Source organism: Theobroma cacao, chromosome 8 (genome assembly GCF_000208745.1).
Source record: "Theobroma cacao cultivar B97-61/B2 chromosome 8, Criollo_cocoa_genome_V2, whole genome shotgun sequence".
Lineage (NCBI taxonomy): Eukaryota > Viridiplantae > Streptophyta > Magnoliopsida > Malvales > Malvaceae > Theobroma > Theobroma cacao.
The window spans coordinates 6830992-6848053 of NC_030857.1; the positions used below are offsets into that span (position 1 = coordinate 6830992).

At 35.9% G+C, this 17062-nt stretch overlaps 3 protein-coding genes across 6 annotated transcripts; all 3 read right to left on the reverse strand.

The window, feature by feature from the left end:
* On the reverse strand, positions 1851–4796 carry LOC18592386 (pentatricopeptide repeat-containing protein At1g77405). Of its 3 annotated transcripts, XM_018125987.1 has the most exons (3): positions 3130–4796; positions 2500–2620; positions 1851–2406 (listed from the first exon to the last, which is right to left on the reverse strand). In XM_018125987.1, exon 1 carries the CDS (start codon positions 4556–4558, stop codon positions 3242–3244), a length of 1317 nt encoding a protein of 438 aa, XP_017981476.1. In that variant the 5' UTR covers positions 4559–4796; the 3' UTR covers positions 1851–2406; positions 2500–2620; positions 3130–3241. The 3 variants fall into 3 exon arrangements, with proteins under 3 accessions (XP_017981476.1, XP_007019149.2, XP_017981475.1); XM_007019087.2 differs by lacking the exon at positions 2500–2620; XM_018125986.1 differs by having other exon boundaries at positions 1851–2620.
* LOC18592387 (POU domain, class 6, transcription factor 2) lies at positions 7158–8538 on the reverse strand. The gene has a single exon (XM_018125990.1). The coding sequence runs from the start codon at positions 7859–7861 to the stop codon at positions 7265–7267; it is 597 nt and encodes a 198-aa protein (XP_017981479.1). The 5' UTR covers positions 7862–8538; the 3' UTR covers positions 7158–7264.
* On the reverse strand, positions 8651–13018 carry LOC18592388 (replication factor C subunit 4). 2 transcript variants are annotated; one of them, XM_018125988.1, is made up of 12 exons: positions 12905–13018; positions 12715–12793; positions 12535–12614; positions 12215–12337; positions 12036–12105; positions 11874–11947; positions 11590–11710; positions 11441–11503; positions 10177–10236; positions 9549–9674; positions 9387–9470; positions 8651–8968 (listed from the first exon to the last, which is right to left on the reverse strand). In XM_018125988.1, the coding sequence occupies exons 1-12, from the start codon at positions 12946–12948 to the stop codon at positions 8837–8839; spliced, it is 1056 nt and encodes a 351-aa protein (XP_017981477.1). In that variant the 5' UTR covers positions 12949–13018; the 3' UTR covers positions 8651–8836. The 2 variants fall into 2 exon arrangements, with proteins under 2 accessions (XP_017981477.1, XP_017981478.1); XM_018125989.1 differs by having other exon boundaries at positions 8651–8975.

A 17062-nucleotide genomic window follows, 5' to 3' on the forward strand; every position in this document is an offset into this window, starting at 1 on the left:
GAACACTACCACATTAGTTCATTTCTAACAGTGACATGGGCCATGCCATCTTCTTTTCTATCCAAGCCACCATCTCAACCGATCCAGCTTCAATTGTTTTTTCAAAGTGTGAACAGAATTTAGAAATGGTGATGCATGGTGTGTGTATGTACATATGGAGACCGTAGCTGCAACCTTTCTGGGTCACCAATCCATAATCTTAACTTATTTTTATCTTTAAGGAGGGAGAGACCCAAAATAGTTTGAAAACAAAAAAGGCAACTAAACATTGGACAGAGGTACGAGGCAGGAACCACACCTCTTGTAATGTTTGTTCAGGCACATGGATGGTCATGGGACAAGACATTCACCATAAAAGCTTGGTTTACACATTTGTTAATATTAATTTGTTTAATCTGGTGAAAATTGTATTCCGTTGAATTAACGGCAGAGTCATAAAAATACATATGATTCAACTTTGATGATGAATTGTCTCACAATAAATAAGGGAATAAAGGTGAGAATCCTTATATCTTTGAAGTACAATTAACATCATCTTGTTGAGGCTGAGAGAGTGAATGGGTTTAAACTCATACCCTGATTCATTACCCCATATATATATATATATTCTAGTACAAGTCAATATTAAGTGTTTTGTAGGACTTATCTCCCCGTTGGTTTGGATCTATTTTTGTTTCAAGAATATTGGAAATCTAATTAGGAAAGCCCAAAGGATTATTAAAATGTAAATGTGTACTAGTCTTTGTCATCCAATATAAATAACAATTGAGGACAGATGTGGCTAACTACTGGTCTTAAGAAGAAAACCCTATGATGATTCTCCAGTTTTGTAAGGAGTTATAGTCACAGAAATGGTTTAGACTCAATTTGAAATGGGTTTCTGTTGAATTGCAAAACTAGTTGGGGTTCACCACAAAGAAAGGTTTTTCGCTTCATTTCGTTAAGTAGACAAAGTTCTTTACTTGTAAATTTGTATTCAAACACTATGTAAACCGAACTGGAGCTGAAGCTGAAGGGGCTTGGTCCATGCTCTGTTCGTCCGTTCCATCATCAAGGCATCATCAAGGCAAAAACAATTCCAAACCCAACGGTGTGCGTCCCATGCCGTGCATGCTTCCAGTCGCGTTCATTGGTTCACAACACAAGAATCTGGCTGCCTTACTTTAATAAAGAAACAAGAAGTAAACGTTGCCCATTTTAGTTAAACCAAACCCTTTATTTTATTGTATAATTCCATTGACTCCAACATCGATCATGCATCATTTGAATATAATATAAGAAGTGGAAATGATGATATAATTAAGTTAATTTCCTGTCTATATTGAAGTGGTGGTCCTACTCATCATCTTTTTGCTCAGCATTTAACTAAACTATGAGCATACAACAAGTAAGAACCATGTCACTTTGATTAAAAAATGAAACAAATTGCTTGTTTCAGCAAGCATTAGGTTGGTATGTTACAAATGGCAAATGAGAGGGACATTTCCCAAATCTTCCGTATATGCAAGAATTATATTTTTCCAGAAAAAGGCAGATGTATGTTATCGATGATCTGTAACAAAAAACAAAAAAACAGAGCAATGGCTAACAACAATAAGCCATTTTACCAGAGATGATTAATTTGTAAGACGTATGCATGGTTCAGTAAGCAATCGATGCAACAATTGTGGGAATTGAGAATGAACAAGGTTTAATATGTTAGCTAGATTGGATGTAAAATAAAAAGTGATGAAAAAAACAAATAAAGAGGAGCTAGCAGACCCATTGTAACCGTTCAGATAATAAGGAGTTCATTAGAAGCTTGTGTGGTGCATTGGAATTTATTGCAGAGTAGGAAATTGGCGAGGGGCAAAGCAGTGAAACCTGCTATCATCAAGAAAGCAGAATTATAACTTAATTCCCTTTGAAATTTAAAATCCATACTATCAAAATGCTACATGATTTAGGGGGGAAATAAGAAAGAAAGAAACATTAACACCTTTCTATTCCCATTTCGGCACTTGCATTTACTATTTTTCCTCCTATTCCAGGACCCGCTAGCATATTATCAAAGCCCAGTTTAGCAAACACCACCACCTCCTCCACAACCACCGCCTCCTCCACCACCACCGCTGCTGCCACAGCCACCCATGCCACTGCAACTGCCAGTCCCACATGCACAACCAGTAGTCATGCCGCTAGCACCTACTGCAGTAATGGTGACGCCTGGATTAGCACCACCTCCAAGTCCTCCACCAGTCCTGTGGCCTTCAGGGTTGACACCCACGCCTTTGCTTTTCTTGATCATGCATTCGAAGCAGCAAATGAGCAGGAAAAATAATGTCACAAGGACAGAAATAAAGGAGATAGCACATATGTAAACTGTGTCCATCTCTCTTCCTAAACGATTCTCTCTTAGTTTCTTTTCTGCAAGCAATAAGATATGTGACACATCATAGGGTGAAGAAAAGAGCACATAAAATGGTCAGTTTCAAAGGGTACTCAAAGAGTGATGACTACCTTGATGAAGCCAACCAAACCATTCTAACAGTAGAAATTTTGACGGAACAGAGGGAGCAGATTCTTTGTGCATTAAAAATTGAAAATGACAAACTTTAATCAAGGAATTGAAGTAATGATCCTAAAAAAAGTAATTTGGAATAGCTTAGACTTTCTGCTTATGTTTCTCAACATATGTACAGTTAACTGGGATCTCCTCTTTTATAAAATTTTTAGAAATTGAATTGTTTTCAACTATGCCATTAACCCATAATTATCATCAAAGGTGTCGACATGAATACCATGTATGGTAAAAGGAATGAGAAAATAGAAAGAAAGGAAGAAAAAAAATGCAATGTATAAATATAAAACTTCCAGAAAAACCACTTGGTTGAAATTCTTGTAAACCATTTTTTTGTAGTATACAAGTTCACACGCTAGACGGATAACTTGGAAGCAGGACCATTCAACAGAAAATACTATTCAACAGAAAATACTATAAAATATCAAAAAGCATGATCACCAAAAAACAGGAAATTATATGTTTACAGTAAGTACAACTGCTTATAGCTTTAAACTTAGAAGTCTCAAACAAAAAACCAGCCTTGTGAAGCAGAAAGTGAATTCAATTCATTCTGTAATAATACTTACCACAAGAGTGCCCCAGCAAACAACTAAATCCTTCTTGTTTGCGGTGCTTTACATAGTTGAGCATAATTAGCTTTTCCCGAAAATTAAGCTTCCTCAACAATCCTCCTCATTATTATGTGAACTTTATTTGTTTCACCTTCATCACTTGCCTACATCTGCTCTCTATACCATCTCTTATTCTTTTATGCAGCTCATCATCTATCAAATTGGCCGCTCCTACTGAATTCAATGTATCACAAACTAACTTATATGTATACTCTCTGGGAATAGATCCCCCACTGATCAACTCAAGAAGAAAATCCTTAGCCTCCAACACCCTTCCCTCTTCACACAGAGCATGTATAATGGGAGTATAAGAACTATTAGTTGCTAACCCATGATTCATCTGTTGCATCCTGCGCATCATCTCAATACCCTTATCAATCTCATTAACAGCACAATAGTACCTAATAAAAGAATTAAATGTGATCCGGTTAGGGACACAATCCCGTTTATTCATATCATCATAAAGTTCCAAAGCCCTTTCAATCCGATATGTCTTACAGCAACCGTCAATCAAACAATTATAAGTCACAACATCAGGAACAAAACCCTTAAACAACATTAGCCGAAACAAGTGATTTGCCTCGTAAAGCCTCCTCCTAATCGCCTTTCTACATCCAGTTTGCATACTAAATTTACAATAAGAACTTATCAAAATCGTATAAGTATACACATCTGGTGGACAAATAAACCCTGGTAACTCCATCTGTTCCAACAAGAACCTTGCTTTATTGAAATTCCCAACTCTACAAAGAGCATGAATAATCATATTATAAGCAAAAACATCAGGTTTGCAACGGAACTGCTTCATTCTATAAAAACAAGCCAATGCTTCATTAACTAACCCTTCTTCTCCTAGAACTTTAATCAAACAGGTGACAGTAGACGTCGTAACAAGCCCCGAATTTTCTCTCCTGGACATATCTTTGAGAAAATGCCAAAGGACCTTCAAGTCATTACCTTTAGCCAAAACGAAGGCCATTTCTTTACAAGTTTTCTCATTATGGGCAAACCCAAAAAAAATTTCTACCCAGATATAGAATTCCATTGCTTTATCTATTCCTAAAGCTACCCTTTTGGGGTCTCTATAAGCAGCAGGGCCAAGGATAAGAACATTTTGGGAATTCTTAAAATTTTCTTGCTTGATGTTTCTTTGTTTTAAAGGAGCACGGTGGCGGAAACCCGTCTGGCTGCCAATGGAACGAGGGGATTGGAAGAAGAATTTTGAAACGGATCTTAAGATGTCCGAAACTGAATCTGTCGTCCATGGATTTGAGGTTGTTGAGGAAGCGAGCTGGGAATCAAAGGGTCGGTTTTGGAGCATTATTGATAATACTTGGTGTACTATGGCACTGTGGCTGCGTTGCAAAGGCTTTGTCGGGATCATCTTTCGATTGAATTTCGCTCAAAGTTCTGTTCTTTTCTCCTTTTTTGGTGGGTGTTTGGGATTTTTTCAATTATCAGCAAAAGAATATAATGTAAAGCATCGCAACAGATTTCTGGTGCTTCTTCCTCTACTACAACTTTTAGGGCAAGTTTTACGTTTGGAAGTGCTTTGGAGGTGCTGGAGGAGGAAGAAGATGCGAAGGAAAAGAATCACCGCATGTTTGCAGTAGTAGCTGATGATAAAAAGCCCATAGTTTGATTACTTACATCCTGAGAGGGTCAGTTTGTATTGGGTTAGCTTGACTATTTTCCATGAAGCCCATGAATGAGGCCTGGTCCAATGCTCTAAGGTGGGAGTATCACGGATTTTACGTCAATGAAAAATAGATGAATCTTAAATATATAAATATATTATGCTTACTAATATTTATTTGGATAATTAGGTAATTACAGGATGAATAAATAAAAAGCAAAATGCTGGAGCTTTGGGTCACTTAATTGAAGATTGTGCATTTTTTATGGAGAGGATAAACTGTCAAGCCATTGATTTTTGCCTAAGAGAGACCAATTTGAAAGCACATTCGATTGCCCAAACAGCTAAAAGAATGGTGGATGAGATGATTGAATGGAAAGATTAATCAGAATTACCAATGTTAATCTAGAAAGCTGTTGATAATGATAGAAACATGTTCCTAAGTCATGAGGGGTAAATTGAATTTGTATAAGAAATTGTAATATTCCATGGTAGATGAGTATTCTTTTTTCCTTATCATAGGTTTGTCCCATAGGGTTTACTATGATAAGATTTTTAATGAGGCTCAACTCCATGGGATAAGAAACAAAAGGGGTGGGATGTTTATCTTTGTCTAATATTGATTATCTCACTGTATATGACAATTGTGGAATTAGTGAAATGTATTTTCTGTCCAAAATATATATATATATATATATATATATATATATATATATATATATATTTCACCACCTATTAAGTATGTTTTTTATATTAAGAATGTGAACTCATAATTTATAGGCTTATTTAAGTTTTATTTTTAGAGTTTAAAATCATACACGATTGGATTTAAGTTTTAACTCACATTTAGTATCAAAATACTAAGATTTCACTAATGTGAAGCCCTTATAAGATATATAAGGGTCGAGATAGATCCAAATTAGTGTAAAAGCCTCTCTTTTATGAGTAAAGAGCCAGTGTAGCGGGAGCGTTGCACAATTTAATAAAATAGAATATCACGGATCTCACATAAATAAAAAATTAGGTGAGTCTTCGATATATAAACACGAGTCTTCCACTACTTATTAATCATGACATGAGTAGTTGTATAATTTTAATTTTATGAAAATAAATTTGGAGAAAGGGATTTAAATTATCCTCTAAATAAAGAGATCATACACCAATTAATGTACCAGATACTCGAGTGCAATTACCATGATACTTGAATACTTTGAATGTTTGACTTTTTAATACTCAAATATTCGTAGTCAATCTTGTGTAGTTGACAGTAGTTGAAGAAGACAAATTTACAAGTATCATTCATGCTCTACATTTCCACGCAATATGCAAAGATAAGCTGTTGGAAGCTTTGCAAAAAGGTTGATTGCTTCATGTTTATGCCAAATCTTAATTAGTGAAACCATAGAAAATTAGAAAATCCACTTGGCGAATGGGTTGGAATGTTTCAGAGGCAACGCATGCAAGTCTGATGATTAGCCCACAAATTTAGAAAATGGGCGATTGAGCTTTAGTAGACCAAAAAGGATAAAAAAAAAAGAATTTAAAGAAGTTATTGTATCGGCACGATTGAGCAAGTTTGACAATAACCAGAAGAGGACGAACATGGCACCGCATGCAACTTGGAAATTAGGATTGAGTTTTAGACGTTTTGGTAGACCAAACCAAAGGAAAAGTATTGAAGAAATATAATCATTTGGCAATTTCTACTTTCATCCATTTTTCAAGTCCTTAATAAAGGAGCTTGACTTTGATCATGTCATTTTTGACTTATCAATTATGGGAAAACATATAAAAAAGAAAGAATTTTGTTTTTAAAACCTCACTCTTCAATTTATAAAAACATAATATTTAAAAATATTTTTGAACTATTCAAAAATTTTAAATAATTTTTTATTTTTTTATTTTATTCAATCAAGTGTTTTTTTAATTTTCGACTAAATAAGTTTTTATGGATTAATTAACTATCGTTAGTTAAAATACCATTTATTATTTTATATCACATATTATTGACATATCATAGTTGATGGTGATATAGTATATTGATGTGGTATGATGACATGATATTATAATATTTTATCTTTTTCATTAGTGTCACGTGAGCGTAAAACTGACAAATGTATCAAGTAATTTGCTGTTAATTTTAAAATTTTATTTGATAAAAAATAAAAATATAAAAAATTAATTAAACATAATAAAAATAAAAATTTAACTCAAATTTTTTAATAATTTAATAGATTTTCAAAGCATTATGACATTTATATATAAAAACTTTGGGATTTCTTCCATTTTCCGTAGGAACACATCTTCCGAGAGGAAGAAATGGGAACAAACTTAAGTGACATGGTGCAACTTGGGCTATCAAATAACCATATTTAACAAGAAAGCAAAACCTTTATATCAAAGGCATCATTAATTGATTATCCTTAAAAAAAAAGCTATACAAACTTTTTTTTTTCAAAAAAGTCCAAACCCGGCCCATTCGGCATCAGCCACGGGTCGGGGCGATGACCTAAAAGATGAAAAGGATGACGCTGGAGACCCATAGAACGGCGAACGTGACCTCCGGCTTGATAGTGACCACCGCGACGGCGTCTCAAGGTCCGAAATATAGTTGGGTTCGGGCTTTTGGGTTTTCCTCTTGCTTCCTTTATGCATAAGCAATGGTGATGGGAAGCACCCGGGTGAAACACATTCGGGTCGGACCCGGGCGGGTTGCTCTAACCGCCAACGCTCAGACCGGGCACGTGGTGCAGACCTGAAAGAGTGACTTCGGGGCTCCGGTGTTAGGACGAAGTAGGATCCAGCTGGCGGGGGTTTTAGCTTTTGTCGAGGAGTTCCTGGTGGAGTTGGCAATGAACGTTGGTTTATAAAAGGTGATGCTGGAGGTGGCAATGGCGGCGGCGATTGCTTTTGCTTTTGATGTTTCTGTTTCTGTTTCTGTGGTGATTGCTCTTGTTGTTTTTGCTGTTGCTGGACCTTGGGAACACCAGGTCGGATCTCCCACTTAAAAGGAACAGCTCCAGGCTTCTTGAAGGAATCATCCACAGCCATTGTTCTTTCTAACGGAAAATAACTACCAAAGTATATATAAAGAGTAAAAGCAGAGTGATAGAACAGAGTTTCATTATCTAGAGTGAGTCTGTCTAGGTCTTTATATATAGTTGGGGTGGCAGCTAGGGATGTTGAAAGAGCTTAGTCTCGGCGGGATTAAAGGCATGAAGGTGGGGCTGGTGGGGTCAATGTACATGTTGTTTGGGTCCATGCACGTATTTGAGTTTGACTTTGGTTCATTAGAGGCCAGGGCAGTTTCTATCATAAAAACAGAAGAAAGTTGAGCGAGGCAGAAGATTCAAACATCTGTCAGTGCTTGCGCTAGACTTTTTCAGCATCCAATTCGAAATCAGAGGAGGGGTTTTCCTTTGATTTGGGTTCACGTGGAGCTCCGGGTTTTTGAATTGTCAGACTATTAGAACGGTAAAAATTCTAAAAACAGTTTGTTGCAAGGGGTAGTGTTAGAATCAGAGACCAACCTGATGACTGCCATAGCCAGGCCAGCTAAGTGCGAATGTGCTATGGAGATTTGAAATTCTGGGCTCCACCCAGACATCATCATAAGAGCTGCACTACTGATGTTGTGCTCCATTCAAATATATTTGTCATGATATCTCTCACAGGCCTGTTCCTCCCCTGTTTTTGCCTTCATAACGTAAACGAAAGTTACTTCAGTGGTTCAAATGGAAAACAATCTTATTACTCTTGGTTTTACCATTATGATAGCAACAAAAGTAATTTGGTCCCCATTCATCATCTTTTCATACACATTGAAGCAGCCGACTCATCTTTAGCATTAGATTAGAGATCAATTAAAGAGATCAAACTTGACATACAAGATCCATGTAAGACTAAGTAACATGAGACTCGAAAGATGGGCCCATCTTCGATGAATAGCAGGCATAACACAAAAGTTTGAAAAAGCCGTTTTGTTGCAATATATTACAATTCAAAAAGTTGAATCTTTACTTGTCTTCAAAAGCCCCTGCATCCCAATCTAGGTTGTCCCCTAACTTTCAAAACAGAATTCTTGTGGCATGTTACACAAAGCTCGCATTGTGTTGCTGGCCACATCCAGCAGCTGCAAGTACTCATCTGCACCATCCACTAGACGCTGCAAAGCCAATGAGAAAACATAAAGGTCACACCAATAAACAGTTCCATACAAGTGGAACAAAAATAAAAAGGTAACAAATACTTGGACTATGTAAAGAAATTGTGGAGTATGGAAGTTCCCAGGGGATAAAAATGGGGTAACAAAGAAAATAAATTGATTGCCGAACTTTATTACCCTCAATTAATTAACTGTTCGTCAATTTCAATCGGTTTAATATATGAAAGGTAGAGCACATGAGTTGCACAAAGAGAGCAAGGTTATACAGGTCCAAGACAAATTTTAAAAAGATTTCAGTCATGCCGTACTATTTCTCTGCTTTAGTTGCCGGGCTATGTTAACCAACACCACCCCTGTGCGCGCAAAAGAATAAAAAGAAAAAAGAAGCTAAGTTGATATGGTGAAAGTCACCTTATCTGCCTCAGCCAAACTCTTGCAAATTCTAGCTTTTTGTTCATCTGGTATATCATCTGCCTCAACAACCACATCAAATAACTGGCAGAAGCATTATATTAGTATCAGATACAACTAGACAATGATGACTAATCATGGATGAAAATAAAGAAATTGGACCTGAGAAAGCATCTGAGAAACAGGAAACCCTTCTGCAATGACGTTATTGACTTCCTTGTTTGCCAAATCGAAGTTGCCACTTTTGCAAGCAGCATAAAGTGCCTCAACAACTTCTTGAGGGATAACCTGATACATTGAAATTTAAGAGTCAAGGCATGCCGAGGTCAGTTAAATAGAGCAAAAACAGAAAGAAGAAAAAAGCACCTAATTGTTATACTTTTATGCAGTTTGCTGTTCACTCATAAAAAGATTCATGAAAGAAAAAGCCACATTAAATGACAACTTGCTTAGGTGTTTCATGATATAGGTAGCCAACACAGAGAAACACAAAGTACAGAAGTTCAATTTTAATTCAATCTCAACATCTTCTGGTCAGTCTAAATAAATAAAAAAAAGGCCCTATTTGAGAGCAAATTTCCCTTTGCTTATTTTTGCAGCAGCTTATGCATCCACGTCAAGCATCAAGACTCCTTTGTTCTACAGAGCAGTTTTTCATAAATTAGCTATCTAGGGTAAATGATGATCGGTTCAAAAATAAATCTAGAGAAGTCTAATATTAACCAATGCAAATTAGTATAGTAGAGTTACTAAACTAGGAACTTTAAGCATAATGTATCATATAACTTACCCCAGATACACTAAGTAGGTCCTTCGACGAAATTGTTGATCCAAATAAGCGAGCAGCTCCCTGCAATATTCCATAATACAATATTCAGCACTTGCAAAAGGATGAGAGATCAGCCCAATAGACCAGCATGACCAATAAACATATACGTGCATGTCGTCAAAAACAACTCAGAGTTTATAGTGAAAATGATGAAGATAGCTTTACCAATTCTATCTTCCTAAACATAAAGACCCACAACCACATTATTCGTCGACTACTAAAGCATTAAGCAGAGAAACAGCCTTCAATAAAACAGCAAAATTTGTCAACTTGAAGCCCTAACAAAAAGCAAATTTTGTCATCATTCTCATGCAGACACTTGAACTTCACAGAACCTCTTTATGAACCAACGTTAACAAGGGTGACTTATTAATCTCACGCACACTAAAGGACTACAGAATATTAGTCACAGATATAAACAGCGCAGCATAGATAATGCAAACTGCATTTTTGCCCATAAACAATGGAGAATCTAGAGTTCCCAGACAAAATTATTCATTCTATCATTTTCCAACCAAAAAAAAAACAGTATTCGAGGTTGCCTTCTGCATCGGACCATGACCAAAGAGTAATACTCAAAAAATTCTCTTAGACCTAACAAAGCACAAGTACTTTGAGCATTGAAGCGACCTAAACAAAGTTGCTGATCCTATAGGACCAATTCAGAGACAAATCTTTTGTAGGTACTTAAGAAACAAATAATTGAAGTAATAGAAGATACCAACTTCAGCCTCATCATATTCTTTTTGACCTTAAAAGCTTACTATTGTCAATTCTATATGCTAGAAATTTAGCAACGATAGATGTAAAATTCAAATTGCATGGGAAAACATATAGAAGACAAATTCCCTCAGACCTAGGAGAAAGTGTTGTACAAAACAACAACCGCAATACCAAGTAATATTGGACACAGTAAACCTGTTAGATTTCTAATGGTAACCTGAAATGCGGTTACAAATCATTATTTTGACCCAAATGATTACAGCTGCATAGTAGGAATTGAAAGTGACCCCCCTTCTGGGGAAAGTATCATTTACGAACCAGCAAAATAAACTAAGGCCCAATAAACCAGGCTACTGCAGCGAGCAGAACAGAAAATTGAGTCAAGTTGCCACAAGTATGCAACCAAATTTTCAAAAGCAAAATCATTTTAGAAGAGCATAGAGAGAATTAGAACCATCATAATTTCATTAATAATGGGAATATAACGCAATCTAATGCTTACCTGCAAGTATGTAATAGCCCGACGAAGATCACCTTGTGAAATGGAACTTAATGTTGAAAGAGCCTACAGTGAAACATCAAACATTTTGTAAGGAAGCCATTTAACATACAATCACTCATAAGACAAGCTTCAAGATCCCAGGTTCAAACCTCTGAATCTAAATGAAGACCTTCTTCATTACAAATATGCAATACACGATTGCTCATTATTTCTTCCGAAAGTGCCTTGAACCTGAACTTTGCACATCTTGAAGCAAGCGGCTCTATGATCCTATGAAAATTCAATAACATAATGTTTACAATAACCCTTCATTATTTAAAATTTATTATGATATACAGGTAATTGTAGCATTAAAGTGCTAAAAGGTTACCAAATTAAACCTATGGTTAAAAACAGAAAAAAGAAATTTGAGGACAAATAAAAGGAGATGTACCTGCTTATGTAGTTACATATGAAAAAGAATCTTGTAACTTTGTAGTAAGTTTCCATGGTACGTCTCAAGGCATTCTGCAGAGTCAAGTTTAAGTGAAATGAAATTAACATGTGCCTATACGAACTGAATAATACCAGGATGGCTACAGAAAACCAAGCATGCCTGTGCATCTTCTGTCATTGAATCTGCTTCATCAAGAATAATGATCTTGAACGGTGGACAAGGATAACCCCTAGAAAAACACAAAGGAATAAAAAGATTACTGCCACACTTAAAAGAGGCATAGGAACAACTGTGAGCTGAAGTGGAAATTTTATTTATCACAAAATATGAGAGCATACCCCTGACGCTGACCAGATCCTACAGCAACAGCAGCAAAATCTTTGATCTTTGTACGAACAACATTGATTCCACGTTCATCACTTGCATTTAGCTCCAACACCCTAGACTTGTAGAGTTCAGGTCTGCAGAAATTGATTTGCAGTTGAAGCACAAACAAACTCAAGTAAAATGTAAAATGAAACTGTTAAATGGTCAAAGGGACAGAACAGAACTCTTGCAAACTAAGACAACAAAGACATGTTTTCACAAAGCATTACACTTAATGAATATTGATGGAAGCTTAGTTCTCAATTTCTACAAAAACTGATTCTAAAATTACCCAAAGAGTTGATGGGCGATGGCGAGTGCCGTAGTGGTTTTGCCGGTGCCGGGTGGGCCGTAGAAGAGCATATGCGGGCACTAAACAATAAATTAATAGGGAATTAGGGTTTTCAAGATAATAAAAACAAATACTAATGATTATCAGAATGAAAGGATTTTGAAAGAGAAGATATATTACATTAGAAGTCTCGAGGGTGTTGGTGAGAACTCGAACCACCTCGTCTTGGTGCGCCACATCTTTCACTTGCTTTGGCCGACTGGGAAACAAAAATATTACCAAATCAAAATTTCTATTTAAAAAAATAAGGCAAGCAAAGTAGAATTAAACAAAAAATAAAGAAATTGTGGAAACAAGGAGAGATTTGTACTATTTTTCAACCCAAGGTTGGGAGCTCTGCAATACTGGCGCCATTATCCTCTTGCGTGAGTCAAGAGATTTGTACTGTTTTTGGCTTTATGAGTGTGTTTATTTTTTTTTTTTTTGGTTTTCCCGCTTTTGGGCAGATAGACGGTAGAGGAAGAGGATACCCAAAACGACCGAGTTTTAGCACTCGGTTTGTTAAGGTTTTCTTTTTTTAACATGGCTTTGTGTGTTGGATATCCCTTAAGATCAATAAAACGAAATTAATCATTTGTAAGAGTAATAGCAGGAATATGTGATTCATCTATAACATCAATGCACCCATGGATATAAAGTCAATATCTAGTATCATTTTTAATTTTGGATGGAACTTTTACAAATTAAAAATTTAAAACAGTTATCTTGATTTTTAAATTTTATTTTGAACATTGCAATTTGTTTCATTGTGTGTACAAGACCAAAGAAACATAGTGACCACCTTCGATGCCTATCATGTCTTTGGATGGATGTAACCATTCTTTGTTCATCAATGTATCAATAAGTTGTAATACTGCATGTGATTCTATCCTAAACATTTTATCACTTTCATCCAGAGTTTGTAAAGTTTTACATACCCAATTCCATCCATCAGACTAATTGAATCTATTTCTTTATTTTATTAAGTAATTCATGTAATTTTTTTATTAGAAAAAAAATATTCATTAGATTCTAATCACGCGAGGAAAACAAATGCCAAGTTTATTGTTCACCAACAGCCTTTTATTGCTAAAAGAGGTACAACAAAAAAAGCAAATTCATCTTCTAAGTCAAAACCTACATTAGTCATATTATCAGCAACTGTGTTGCCTTTTCTGAAGATATGTTTCGTGGTGACATTCCATTGTCGTCCCAACATCTACTTAATGGCCTGAATAATGTTTGAATTAGCACAAAATATGTAAGCAAAGAACACAGAGAAGACACCTATCGAAGTTAAAGCCTAAAAAGGTTCATCTGTAGAATCAAAATATAGTGGAGGAAGCGTATTAGCTAACATTTTGTGCTCTACTTCTGGCAATACATTAGCTATACGTTCCAAGTCCCAAAAGCCATTAGGTAGTAACACATCTCGAACATGACTGTTATCGTCAACAAAGCAACCAACTGATTGTGCAGCCTTCAATAATGATTTTTCACCTAACCAAATGTCTTTCCAAAAACGTGTTGTTCGACCATCACCAATAGCCCATTTGTTCTGTCTTTTGAAAGTTTGCCAAAGTTTACTCAAAGCAGACCATAAACAAGAGGCGTCACTCCTGTATATACTTTCAAGAAATAAACAACAATTGAAGTTGTACTTATCCTGTAAAATTTTTACCCAAAAAGTAGTAGGATCAGTAACTAGTTGCTAGCACAACTTCATTAAAAAAGTATCATTCATTCTTGTGAGAGATTTAATTCTCAAACTACTAGTAGTTTTTGGTTGACAAGCCTTCTTCCATTTTATAAGATGCACTTTTGAATTATACGAATCACCACCCCAAAGGAAATTGCAACAGTGGGCCTCAATTTTTCTGCAAGTCTTTATAGGCAAAGATATAGTTTGCATTACATGATACGGAATTGTGGATAGAATAGACTTCCCTAGAGTTAGTCTACCCGCAAATAAAAGAGAAGAGGATTTCCATGAAGATAACCTGTTATAAACTTTTTCTTACAAAAACTGAAAATAATTAAACCACCTTTTACCATGAAATAAAGGCACACACAGATACTTTCCAAAATCCTCTACGTAGGCAAAACCTGAGGAAGCTTTGAGATTATTTATGGTATCTCTAGAAACATTCTGGAGCAATAAAGGGACGATTTTGCCACACTAACTTTTTCACCTGAGCAGACACCAAAATCTTCCAACGCTCCCATAATCACCTCCATTTGTGTGACAGAAGCCTAAGCAATAAGGAAAAGGTTATCGGTAAATAAAAGGTGTGACAGTGGTGGGCATCTCCTACAAAGTTTGATAGGTTTCCAACAACCATTGGAAACAGCAGTGATAATTCCATGGGCCAATCTTTCCATGCACAAAACAAATAAATATGGGGAGAGCAGATCTCCTTGTCGTACACCACAAGAAGGACTAAAGCTGTCAAATAATTCACAATTCCATTAAACTTGAGACTTGTTACAGCACCAACTATCCACCAAAATATCAATCGAAGGTTTGGGAATTTTAGCATCAACCAAAGTATTATAAATAAACTCTTATCGTAAGCAATCATAAGGTTTTTCTAGGTCAATCTTGAGCATCATCCACCCCACTTTACCCTGCTTCTTACTGAAAGAGTGGACTACTTCTTGAGTAATCACAATAATGTCTATGATTTGTCTGCCAGGGATAAAACTAGATTGTGTCTGCTTTATCAAACTACCCATCACAGGTTTTAATCTGTTCGTAATGACCTTCATCAGAACTTTAAACACAATCGGTAGCAAGCTAATAGGTCTAAATTGGGTAATTATTTCAGGGTTCTTTACCTTAAGAATTAGGATAATGACTTATCTACAAAGTTCCTCACCCACTGCCATACCATCAAATGCATTCTTCACATAACTAATTATATTGTCTCCAATAGTGCTCCAATGAGATTGAAAAAACAATGTCGAAAAACCATCTACACCAAGGGCTTTAAGTGGCTTCATCTCAAACAGAGCATTCACTTTCCATTGGTCTGAGCATATTACTATATTCTAATTTGATTCAGAATAAGGAACATAGCTCTAACTGGGAAAGGTGGGAGAACATCATATTTTCTTCCATATAACTTGCCAAAGAAACCAACTGCATGATTCCGAAGTAACTCTTGATTGTCACACCAGGAATCGTCCTCAATTTTGAGTCGTAGGATTTTCATTTCGTTCCTTTGACATGTTGCACGTGCTAGAAAGTAGCTAGTATTTCTATCTTCTAATTTAAGCCAATCCATTCTCAATTTCTACATCCAAAAGATCTCCTTCTGTAATAGCACTGTCTCATATTCTAATTTCAAAATAAATTCAAGTAATCGAAAATCTCTAGAAGGATGAATTTCAAGGGCCTTCTTTATGCCACCAAGTCTGCTAAAGTATGGTTGAGCAATCGACATGATATATTTGCTTATATTCCAAGCGAAGGTCATAATTCGCAGGAACATTATATGGTCTTAATAAGAGGAGGCAGAGTGAAAGATTTGACAGGTGTGAAATCCCATTGTATTCGAGCCAAGAGTCTTTTCTTCCTATGGAAAATGTTATCAAACATTGCCCTGTTCCACTGTTTAACTTTTGTTGTAAAGTTCTGTAACGCATCATAAATAGGTAGATTATTTTCCCAAGATTGTTAAACAAAATTAGGAAATTCCAAATGAGAAAGCCATGCAGCTTGAAATCGAAATCCAACACCATGTGAAAGAACTTGTCTTTCACTTGTTCTAATCAAAATAGGACAATGATTGGAACCAACGCGAGGGAGATGTTTTACAGAAGTTTTTATGACATCATAGCTTCCAATTAGAAGAGCAGATAGCCCTATAAATTCTTTCAGCCACAAGTCCTTTCTTCCATGTATATCTCGGTACTTAAAAGTCCATATCGAGTAGTTTAAGGTCATTCATAAAAGATTGGAACAAAGAACATGGCCGACTACCCCTCGTTGAACCTCCAAGTTTCTCATGCAAAAACAGGAAAGCATTGAAATCACCGGTAATCATCCAAGGTCTATTAATAGTGTCTGCAAAATAATATAGTTCTTTCCATAATTCTTTTCGAATTGTCAGGTTGGGATTTCCATATACTGCCAAAACATACCATGGACCTGTAAATTGATAGTCGACAATCAAATGAAGACGTTGGCTATGATTTCTTAGAACAGAGATTTGAACTATATTATTCCATAGTAACCATATTCTACTAGGAAAAACCAGTAGCCTCGATACGGTGTGATCTACCAAAATTAATCAAACAATTATCCTATCCACCGACATGCCACTAACTCGAGGTTCAACAATAATCATAATGGAAATCTCATACTACCTTATGTAATCTTTCACAATTCTTAAAAAATTGGTACTGCCTTCACCTTGACAATTCCACACTAGAAAATTCACTGACATTAATAGAAAGTAAGAAAGAAAGAGATGTCCAAGGGTAC